Here is a 12,054-nt window from a genome sequence, read left to right as displayed (position 1 = left end):
ACAGATGACATTGTCATCAGCATACTGGAGTTCTATAACAGATGTTGTTGTAACCTTGGTTTTGGCTTTCAGTCTGCTGAGGTTAAACAGCTTGCCATCTGTCCGATAGATGATTTCCACTCCGGTGGGAAGCTTCCCGTCAACAAGGTGAAGTATCATAACAATGAAGATGGAGAATAGAGTTGGGGCAATAACACATCCCTGTTTGACACCCGATTCCACCTTAAATGGGTCACTTTGGGAGCCACTGCTGTCCAAGACTGTTGCCATCATGTCATCATGGAGGAGCCGCAGGATGTTCACAAATTTGCTTGGGCACCCGATTTTGTGGAGGATGGTCCAGAGAGCGCTGCGATTCACTGTGTCGAATGCCTTTGCAAGGTCGATGAATGCCATGTACAGAGGTTGGTTTTGTTCCCTGCATTTTTCTTGGAGCTGTCGTGCGGTGAAGATCATGTCCACTGTTCCTCTGGAGGGACGGAAACCGTTCTGGGATTCTGGGAGGGTGTCTTCTGAGAGGGGCAGAAGGCGGTTTGCAAGGATTCTTGCGAGGATTTTCACAGCGGAGGTTAGAAGGGAGATACCTCGATAGTTTCCGCAGTCTGTTCTTTTCTATTTTTTGAAGAGGGTGATGATGGTGGCATCCTTGAAGTCTGCTGGGATTTTCTCGGTCACCCACACTTTTTCTATGAGCTGGTGGAGTTGGTGTGTCAGCTCAGGTCCTCCCTCTTTAAAGATTTCAGCAGGGATCCCATCCGGTCCGCTGGCTTTGTTATTCTTCTGTTGGCTGATGGCATTGCTGACTTCTTCCAGACTAGGCAGTGCTGCAAGCTCATCTCTGGTTTGTTGTTGCGGGATTTGTGAGAGGACCTCTTCGGCCACATTGGAGCTGTGGTTCAGGAGGCTTTGGTAGTGTTCTTTCCAACGTAGTGCGATTGATTTTTGGTCCTTCAGGAGTTTGGTTCCATCTGATGAGCGTAGAGGCTGTGTGCCATGGTTTCTTGGTCCATAGACGACCTTTGTGGCTTTGAAGTATCCCTGAGCATCATGGGTATCTGCCAGGTGTTGGATTTCTTCAGCCTTCTTTGTCCAATACAATATTATAATTATATATTTTACACTACATGTAATATTACTAATAATATTACAATATAATGGTATAGTACAATATAGTAATATATAATACTGATATTGTACTATGCTAATAATAAAATATATATATCTTGTAAGCCGCTCTGAGACAGGTGGCGTATAAATGTCGTAAATAAATTCTCTGTGTGGCCTTCTGCTTGTGGTGTTGGGACGAGGTCATCTGCATATATAAAGCTCTTGGTGAGTGGTGAATAAATATAATAAATTGCAATAACCTTTAATTTTGCCTCAAGCTTCAGAAGGAATGCTGCCCAATGTTCCCGGTCACTTGCAACCTGTCTACTGGGAGGGTCATGAGAGCATGGTGATGTCATTCTTGTCATTTAACGTGGGCTTTAACTGGGAGCCAGAATTTTTTTTTCATTTTCATAGTAGGTGTGAATGTTTCAATTGGCCACCTTGATTAGCGTTTGATGGCCTGACAGTTTTTAAATGTGGCTTGTTACTACCTGGGGGAATCCTTTGTCAAGAGGTGATTAGCTGTCCTTGATTCTTTCTTGTCTGGAGTTCCCCTGTGTTTGAGTTTTGTTCTTTATTTAATGTTAAAATTTTAGAGTTTTTTTTAAATAGTGGGAGCCAAATTTTGTTCATTTCCTTACTGCCTGGGAGAACCCTTTGTGGAGAGGTGATGAATTGTCCCTGATGGTTTCTTGTCTGGAGTTCCTTTATGTTTGAGTTTTGTTCTTTATTTAATGTTAAAAATTTAAATAGTGGGAGCCAGATTTTGTTGATTTCCATGGTTTCGTCCCTTCTGTTGAAATTCCCCACCTGCTTCTTGTGGATTTCCACGGCTTCTCTATGTGGACTTCTGCTTGTGTTGTTGGGGCGAGGTCATCTGCATATATAAACCTCTTGGTGATAATTTATATATATATATAATAAATATAATATTGAGCCAGATTTTGTTGAGCCAGATGGTTTTGTCCCTTCTGTTGAAATTCCCCACCTGCTTCTTGTGGATTTCCACAGCTTCTCTGTGTGGACTTCTGCTTGTGTTGTTGGGACGAGGTCATCTGCATATATAAACCTCTTGATGATAATATATATATATATATATATATATAATAAATATAATATTAAGCCAGATTTTGTTGATTTCCATGGTTTCTTCCCTTCTGTTGAAATTCCCCACCTGCTTCTTGTGGATTTCCTCAGCTTCTCTGTGTGGACTTCTGCTTGTGTTGTTGGGGCGAGGTCATCTGCATATATAAACCTCTGGGTGATAATGTGTATGTGTGTATATATATATATATATATATATATGTTGTTGTTCATTTGTTCAGTCGTCTCCGACTCTTCGTGACCTCATGGACCAGTCCATGCCAGAGCTCCCTGTCGGCTGTCACCACCCCCAGCTCCTTCAAGGTCAGTCCAGATATATATATATATATATATATATATATATAATTTTGATATATTATAAATCTAATAACCCTTTAATTTTGCCTCAGGCACCAGAAGGAATGCTGCCCATCCTTCCTGGCCACCTGCAACCTGTCTGCTTGGATGAGAATGAGAGCCATGCCTTCCTATTGCTGGGCCCAAGCTCAGGCCCTTAATGGCGGCGCCCTGCTCGCCTTCTGCCCTTTCTTGGCAGACCACGTGACTTTGGTTGCCGAGGCATTGCATCAGCCGCAGGAAGGGTCCCGCCTTTCCGCGGCGCTGGCCAATCGGAGGCTGCGCGGAGGGGCCGAGCCGCGGCTGCGCCAATCACAGCTCAGCGCTTTGACGCGAGTAGGCGGGGCCTAGGAGAAGCCGGCCTGGAGGTTGGGAGTGAGGCCTAAGGCCAGAGTCCCGCCTCTCCGCGGCGCTGGCCAATCGGAGGCTGCGTGGAGGGGCCGAGGCGGCTGCTGCGCCAATCACAGCTCAGCGCCTTGACGCGAGTGGGCGGGGCCTAGGGGAAGCCGGCGTGGAGGTTGTGAGTGCGGCCTAGGCCTCTTCTTTTGGCAGCTGCCCGGCCGGAGAGGACAGGTATTTTGAGGGAGGGCGCTTGGGTGGTGGGAAAGGCCTCATCCTCATCATCCTATAACTTCCTTTAGATTGTATTACTTGGCTGTTTCATTGCCTCACTTTTCCTCTCATGGATGCATCTGCACTGCAGTTTTAACGCGGTTTGAAACCACTTTGGAATCCTGGGAGCTGTAGTTTGGTGAGGCCCCAGCACTCCTTGGCAGAGAAGCTGAAAGGCCGAATCAGGAGGCAAATGGTCAGAGGAACTCAGGCCCAGGATCTGATCCCAGATCATATCTTTATCCCTGACTAGCCGTCCCCTGCCACGCGTTGCTGTGGCCCACTTTGGATGGTTCTGTGGGTTCTGTGTGGGAGGTTTGGCCCAGTTCTATCGTTGGTGGGGTTCAGAATGTTCTGTGATTGTAGGTGAACTATACATCCCAGCAACCACAACTCCCAAATGTCAAGATTCTATTTCCCCCATACTCTGCAACTCCCAAATGTCAAGGTCTATTTTCCCCAAACTCCACCAGTGTTTACATTTGGGCATATTGAGTATTTGTGTAGCATTTGGTCCAGATCCATCATTGTTTGTGTCCACAGTGAACTCTGGATGGAGGTGAACTACAACTCCCAAACTCAACATCAATGCCTACCAAACCCTTCTAGTGCTTTCTGTTGGCCATGGGAGTTCTGTGTGCCAAGTTTGGTTCAATTCCATCGTTGGCGGAATTCATAATGGTCTTTGATTGTAGGTGAACTATAAATCCCAGGAACTGCAACTCCCAAATGTCAAGATTCTATTTTCCCAAACTCTACCAGTATTCACATTTGGGCATATTGAGTATTCGTGCCAAGTTTGGTCCCGATCCATCATGGTTTGTGTCCACAGTGAACCCTGGATATAGGTGAACTACAACTCCCAAACTCAACATCAATGCCTACCAAACCCTTCTAGTGCTTTCTGTTGGTCATGGGAGTCCTGTGTGCCAGGTTTGATTAAATTCCATCGTTGGTGGGGTTCAGAATGCTCTTTGATTGTAGGCAAACTATAAATCCCAGCAACTACAACTCCCAAATGACAAAATCATATTTTTTTGAGTGAAGGACATACATTGGGTTGTTTGGTGTTTTGTGTCCAAATTTGGTGTCAATCCATCCAGTGGTTTTGGAGTTCTGTTAATCCCACAAACGAACATGACATTTTTGTTTATATAGATTATCTGGCAGTGTGGACTCAACATTCTTGTCCCTGGAGTACACTCCCCCCCCCCCTTGTATGAAGGCCTCTTTTACAACCCGTGTCTATATGAGCCCCCCCCCCCCAAATAATCTGCTCCTCTTTTATCTCACCCTGAGTTTTTACCATTTTATCTTGCACATGTGTCATTATGACTGTGGATATTGTATTTGTATATTGCTTATTTTATTCACATATGTTATTTATTTATTTATTATTTATTATTTGCACTTGTTAACCGCCACTCTCAGCCCGAGGGCGACTCGTGGCGGTGTACAGAACATAGAAAGACAACAATTTACAATAAATCAAGACCATAACACAACATCTAAAAATCCGCTTCGTCTAGTTTGGGGTCATAATCAGTCTCATAGCCATAGTCCATTCCGGTGGTCATTCCAAAAAACATAGCACTTAGTTGAAGGCCTTTTCGAAGAGCCAGGTTTTGTTATGTATTTTACTGTGTTGTTGCTTGTGTTTTGGTTTCTATTTTATTGTAATTTCTTGTTTGGGCTTGGCCTCATGTGAGCCTCCCCGAGTCCCCTTCTCGGCCATCACTGGACCCCACTCAATTTGTCAACAATCGGCCTGTTTCCAATCTCCCCTTTTTGGGCAAAGTCCTGGAACGTGTGGTGGCCTCACAACTCCAGGTATTCTTGGGAGACACGGATTATCTGGATCCGGCGCAATCTGGCTTTAAGCCGGGACATGGTACCGAGACAGCCTTGGTCGCCTTGGTAGATGATCTTCACCGGGAGCTGGACAGGGGGAGTGTGTCCCTGTTGGTTCTGCTGGACCTCTCAGTGGCCTTCGATACCGTTGACCACAGTATCCTCCTGGGACAACTCATGGAAATGGGCCTGGGGGGCACTGTTCTGCAGTGGCTCCGGTCCTTCCTAGAGGGTCGATCTCAGAAGGTGTTGCTGGGGGACACCTGTTCTACCCCACAACCATTGTCTTGTGGAGTTCCACAGGGCTCAATAATGTCTCCTATGTTGTTTAACATCTACATGAAGCCGCTGGGGGAGATCATCTGGAGTTTCGGGGTACGGTGTCACCTGTACGCAGATGATGTCCAACTCTGTCACTCCTTCCCACCTTCTTCTAAGGAGGCTGTTCAGGTCCTGAACCGGGGTCTAGCTGCTGTATCGGACTGGATGAGAGCTAACAAATTGAAATTGAATCCAGACAAGACAGAGGTACTCCTGGTCAGTCGCAAGGCCGAACAGGGCATAGGGTTACAGCCTGTGTTGGGACAGGGTCACACTCCCCCTGAAGACACAGGTTCGCAGCTTGAGAGTGATCTTGGACTCGTCGCTGAGCCTGGAACCCCAGGTTTCAGCGGTGACCAGGGGAGCTTTTGCACAGTTAAAACTTGTGCGCCAGCTGTGCCCGTACCTTGGGAAGTCTGACTTGGCCATGGTAGTCCACGCTCTGGTCACATCCCGTTTAGACTACTGCAACGCTCTCTACGTGGGGTTGCCTCTGAAGACTGCTCGGAAGCTTCATATGGTCCGACGCTCAGCAGCCAGGATGTTAACAGGAGCAGCACTCAGGGAGCACACAACTCCTCTGTTGCGCCAGCTCCACTGGCTGCCACTTCGCTACCGGGCACAATTCAAAGTGCTGGCGTTAGCCTATAAAGCCCTAAACGGTTTTGGCCCTACTTACCTCTCCGAACGCATCTCCTCCTATGAACCGACTAGGACACCAAGATCACCTGGGGAGGCTCTGCTCTCTGTCCTGCATCACAGGCTCGCTTGGCAGGGACGAGAGATAGGGCCTTCGCAGTGGTGGCCCCTCAGCTGTGGAACACCCTGCTGCAGATATCAGATCGGCCCCCTCCCTGCTGGCGTTTTGTGGAAAGTGAAAACCTGGCTGTTCGAACAAGCATTTGATTAAACAGTGTAATTGAACATAGGAATACGGAATAATGGATGACGAGACTGGATTCTGATTTTACTGTTGAGGCGCTAATGATTGATATACGGATGTTTAATTATTTATGTTACAATTGTTTTTAATTGCCCTATACTTGTCTCGTGATGTTTTGTATCGATGTTGTTCACTGCTTTGAGTCGCCTGAGGGCTGAGGAAAGCGGTCTAGAAATAAAGTAAATAAATAATAAATAAATAATTGTTGTTGATTTGTGCCGTCGCTTCGACTCTTTGTGACCTCATGGACCAGCCCACACCAGAGCTATATAATATATATTTTATTGAATTTTCAGTGTATCATTCAATTCTACTACTTGCTTTCTCCCCTTTTTTTATCAGTTCCAAGATGGAGGCGACATTAACCGCCAGTGAAATTCGTCAACGCTTCATCAACTTCTTTGTGGAGAATCGGCACACGTATGTGCACTCTTCCGCCACCATCCCTTTGGATGACCCAACTCTCCTTTTCGCCAATGCTGGCATGAATCAGGTCAGATAGGATGTACAATTCAAAATGGGTGAAGGGAGTGAAGGGTTGGGGGTTCTTTTGCAGTGGCAGAGTGGGGAAAGACCAAAAATAACTCCCAAATGTTTACCTTGAACTTATTTCCAGGCATATCAAAATCCACAAGGTTGACATGAGCATATATGGCAACTGAAACAAATTTTAGTTTATTTTGCAAGAAACACCCAAAGGTGGTTTGACCAATTGCAACAGCAAAAACAGCAGACAGAAAAACAGGCAGGGACATCTAATCACCTTTCAAGAAGAGTTTTCTCCAGGCACAGTCAGCCCATTGTATGCTAATCAAGGTGGTCAGTTGAAAGATTCACTCCTAGCCCAACTTACAAAAGCCCTTTGTCTGACCCTGGTCATTCCACAGATATATAAACCCCTTTTTTTCCCAGTTCCAGCAGACCTCACCTCTGAGGATGCCTGCCATAGATGCAGGCGAAACGTCAGGAGAAATGCCTCTAGAACATGGCCATATAGCCCGAAAAAACCCACAAGAACAGTATTTTCTGTTGCTAATGGGGGCTCTGTGTGGGAAGTTTGACCCAATGAGGTTCAAACTTCCCACAAGTTTGAACTTCCCAAAGTTTGAGGTTCAAACTTTCCACAATGAGGTGAGGTTCAGAAATTTTCTTTGATTGTAGGTGAACTATAAATCCCAGAAACTACAACTCCCAAATGTCAAGGTCTGTTTTCGCCAAACTCCACCAGTGTTCACATTTGGGCACATTGAGTATTTGTGCTAAGTTTGGTCCAGATCCATCATTGTTTGAGTCCACAGTGATCTCTGTATGTAGGTGAACTACAACTCCAAAACCAAAGGGCACTGCCCACCAAACCCTTCCAGTATTTTCTGTTGGTCACTGGAGAACTGTGAGCCAAGTTTGGTTCAATTCCATCTTTGGTGGGGTTCAGAATGCTCATTGATTTTAGGTGAACTGTAAATCCCAGCAACTACAACTCCCAAATGTCAAGGTCTGTTTTCCCTAAACTCCCACTATTGTTCACATTTGGACAGTTTGAGTATCCGTACCAAGTTTGGTCCAGATCCATCATTGTTTGAGTCCACAGTGCTGTCTGGATGGAGGTGAACTACGTCTCCCAAACTCACGGCCAATGCCCACCAAACCCTTCTAGTGTTTTCTGTTGGTCTTGGGGGTTCTGTGTGCCAAGACTGGTTCAATTCCATTGTTGGTGGAGTTCAGAATGCTCTTTGATTGTAGGTCAACTATAAATCATAGCAACTACAACTCCCAAGTGACAAAATCAATGCCCCCCCAACCCCACCAGTATTCAAATTTGGGTGTATTGGGTATTTGTGCCAAATTTGATCCAGTGAATTAAAATACATCCTGCATATCTGATATTTGCATGACGACTCATAACATTAGCAATATTACAGTTCTGAAGTAGCAACGAAAATAATGTTATGGTTGGGGGTCACCACCACATGAGGAATTGTCTTAAGGGGTTGCAGCATTAGAGAGGTTGAGAAGGACTGTTCTAGAAGATGCTTGATTGGACTTGTTTGAATTGAAGCCCTGCTCTTGTTCCCCTCTAGTTCAAACCCATCTTCCTCAACACGATCGACCCCTCTCACCCCATGGCCAAACTGTCGCGAGCTGCCAACACTCAGAAGTGTATCCGGGCCGGCGGGAAACACAATGACCTGGACGACGTTGGCAAAGATGTCTATCACCACACTTTTTTTGAGATGCTGGGCTCCTGGTCTTTCGGAGATTATTTCAAGGTATGGAAGGGATTCCACCAACAGGTTTAGGGCAGAATTAAAGGCAATTTGCAGGCTAATGCTTGACAAATCTGAATAATAGGTGTAACCTGAGTGTGTTTCCCCTTCTTCTAAAGTTATGTGCATATGGATAGGTTGCTTTAGTTCAGCATTTCTCAACCTGGGTGTCAGTACACCTGGGGGGGGGGGGGGTGGTGGTCACAAGGGGGTGTCAAAGGGGTTGCCAAAAACCATAACAAAACACAGTTTTTTCTGTTGGTCATGGGGGTTCTGTGTGGGAAGTTTGGTTCAATACAATTGTTGGAGGAGTTCAGGGTCTATTTTCCCCAAACTACACCAGTGTTCACATTTGGGCATATAGAGTATCTGTGCCAAGTTTGGTGCAGATCCATCATCGTTAGAGTCTATACTGCTCTCTGGATGTAGGTGAACTACAACTCCAAAACTCAAGGTCAATGCCCACCAAACCCTTCCAGTATTTTCTCTTGGTCATGGGAGTTCTGTGTGCCAAGTTTGGCCCAATTCTATCGTTGGTAGGGTTCAAAATGCTCTTTGATTGTAGGTGAACTATAAATCCCAGCAATCACAATTCCCAAATGTCAAGTCTATTTCCCCCAAACTCCACCAGTGTTATGGAGTATTTGTGCCAAGTTTGGTCCAGATCCATCATTGTTTGAGTCCTCAGTGCTCTCTGGATGTAGTGTTTACATTTGGGCGTATTGAGTATTTGTGCCAAGTTTGTTCCAGATCCATCACTGTTTTGAGTCCACAGTGCTCTCTGGATGTAGATGAACTACAACTCCTAAAACTCAAGGTCAATGCCCAGCAGACCGTATTTTCTGTTGGTCATGGGAGTTCTGTGTGCCATTCCATCGTTGGTGGAGTTCAAAATACTCTTTGATTGGAGGTGAACTATAAATCCCAGCAACTACAATTCCCACATGACTAAATCAATCCCCTCCCCTCAACTCCACCAGTATTCAAATTTGGGCGTATCGGGTATTTTGGCCAATTTGGTCCAGTGAATGAAAATACATCCTGCATATCAGGTATTTACATTATGATTCATAACTGTAGCAAAATGACAGTTATGAAGCAGCGACGAAAATAGTTTTATTGTTTGGGGGTCACCACAACATGAGGAACTGTCTTAAGTGGTCGCAGTATTAGGAAGGTTGAGAACCACTGAGTTAGCGCCCCCCCCCCCCCCAATAAAAAATAATAGGCCTGTGTGTGGAGTGATTGCATACCTCCCCAGGATAATGCAGTCCGTCCATGTTTCCATCTTTGTTTTTGTTTTATTTCTGTCTCCTCTGGAATCATGGTAGGTTGTTCTAAATGCTAAGATCTCAAAGGTCGTGTTTTCTTTTATTTATCTAGGAGTTGGCTTGCAAATTTGCCCTGGACCTGCTCACCAAAGAGTTTGGAATCCCTCTTGAGAGGCTGTACGTCACATACTTTGGTGGCAACGAGGCAGCTGGTCTGCAGCCAGATTTAGATTGCAAACAGATCTGGCTGGATTTAGGGTGAGTTGCCTAAGCATTTTCTAAGATAGTGATTGAGCTACCTTTGTGCTCTCTACGTGGGGTTGCCTTTGAAGACGGCTCGGAAGCTCCAGCTAGTCCAACGCTCGGCAGCCATGATACTAACAGGAGCGGAGCGCAGGGAGCATACCACTCCTCTGCTGCACCAGCTCCACTGGCTGCCGATCTGCTACCGGGCTCAATTCAAAGTGCTGGCGTTGGCCTATAAAGCCCTAAACGGTTCTGGCCCAAGTTACCTATCCGAACGTATCTCTGCCTATCAGCCCGCCAGGACCCTAAGATCTTCTGGGGAGTCCCTGCTCTCTATCCCACCTGCTTCACAGGTGCGGCTGGCGGGGACGAGAGACAGGGCCTTTTCTGTGGTGGCCCCTCGGCTGTGGAACGCCCTTCCCATGGAGGTAAGATCAGCCCCCTCGCTCATGGTGTTCCGTAGAAGATTAAAAACTTGGATGTTCAAACAGGCCTTTGACTAATCAGTGCAATTAATGTGACGATCACAGGAATTGAAATATGGACGATGAATTTTGGATCACGACTCTAGTTATGAGATGCATTGGGTTGTTGCTGTTGTGTAATATTGTGTACTGTGCTTTTTTGTTTGAATTGTGGATTGTTGACTGTTTTTAACCTGTTGTAAACCGCGTTGAGTCGCCGCTTAGGCTGAGAAACGGCGGTATACAAATAAAGTAAATAAATAAATAACTAAATAATAAATAGATGACCAGCTTTCCCTGGTCTGCAGCCACTCTTTGGTGCATGTGAGTCTTCTCCAGCTTCGTTCTCCGTGGATATTTTGGATTAAAGTTCCCACCATACCCAGCTAAAGCTAAAGGACTGTGGCAGTTGCAGTCCAAAAGGTTGGGGAAGGCTGGCTAGAGATGAGACCATTAGGTGACGATGATGGTAATGGTGATGATAGTAATAATAATAATAATAAGCCTTCGGTGATTAACTATAGCGGCCAGGATGTTAACTGGTGCTCCTTACAGAGAGAGGTCAACCCTCCTGTTCAAGGAGCTCCATTGGCTGCTGTTTATTTTCCGAGCCCAATTTAAGGTGCAGGTGCTTACCTTCAAAGCCTTAAACGGTTTGGGACCTGCGTGACCGCATCTCCATCTACGAACCCACTCGTTCACTTCGTTCATCCGGAGAGGTCCTGCTCGTGATTCCACCTGCGTCGCAGGTGCGTCTGGTGGAGACGCGAGACAGGGCCTTTTCTGTGGTGGCCCCCCAACTCTGGAACACCCTCCCTAAAGACCTTAGACAGGCCCCTACATTGGCAGTCTTTAGGAAGAACTTGAAGACCTGGCTGTTCTGATGTGCCTTTCCAGATTAGGAAATCTCCAATACCAAGTCCTAGAAGCATTTTACTAGAAATTAAGATTGCTGGCACATTGCATTTACCCTATAATCCTTACATACCACCTGTCACATCAGCACTTTTAATCTGTACCCATTACTCAGGCCTGGCCCAGTTTTATTGTGTCCTTTTGTATTGTTTATTGCTTGTTGTTTAATGTTGCTTTAACTGTTTTTAATTTGCTTTAGGTTGTGTATTGTTATGTTGTTGTGTTGAGGCCTTGGCCTTTGTAAGCCGCATCGAGTCCTTCGGGAGATGCTAGCGGGGTACAAATAAAGTTAATAATAATAATAATAATAGTGCAATAATAGCTACAGAATTATGTGCAATGACTTTTGGAGCGGTCCCGGATTATGATTGTGGAATGCCTGATTTTTTTTTAATAGTGATTGTAATGTTTTATGTGTTTTTTCATGTGCATTTAATTTTAAATCTTTAACCTAATGTATTTGATTGAATGTTTTTATACTGTATTGTCGAAGGCTTTCATGGCTGGAATCACTAGGTTCTTGTGGGTTTTTTCGGGCTATATGGCCATGTTCTAGAGGCATTTCTCCTGACGTTTCGCCTGCATCTGTGGCAAGCTTCCTCAGAGGTTGTGAGGTC

The 12,054-nt window shown here is 45.6% G+C and overlaps 1 protein-coding gene across 1 annotated transcript in view; it reads left to right on the top strand.

Moving 5' to 3' along the window:
- Window positions 1–3,020: 3,020 nt before the first annotated feature.
- Window positions 3,021–12,054, top strand: part of AARS1 (alanyl-tRNA synthetase 1) — a 45,901-nt gene continuing 36,867 nt past the window's right edge. The window contains exons 1-4 of the mRNA XM_060787825.2: window positions 3,021–3,123; window positions 6,620–6,770; window positions 8,356–8,544; window positions 9,925–10,070. Coding sequence (XP_060643808.2) covers window positions 6,627–6,770; window positions 8,356–8,544; window positions 9,925–10,070 — 479 coding nt within the window. The 5' untranslated portion in view covers window positions 3,021–3,123; window positions 6,620–6,626. The remainder of the gene's footprint in view (window positions 3,124–6,619; window positions 6,771–8,355; window positions 8,545–9,924; window positions 10,071–12,054) is intronic.

This window comes from Anolis sagrei, chromosome 8, assembly GCF_037176765.1.
Source record: "Anolis sagrei isolate rAnoSag1 chromosome 8, rAnoSag1.mat, whole genome shotgun sequence".
NCBI lineage: Eukaryota > Metazoa > Chordata > Lepidosauria > Squamata > Dactyloidae > Anolis > Anolis sagrei.
Note: the sequence above shows the minus strand (reverse complement) of the source record. Positions and strands in the feature narration are given on the sequence as shown.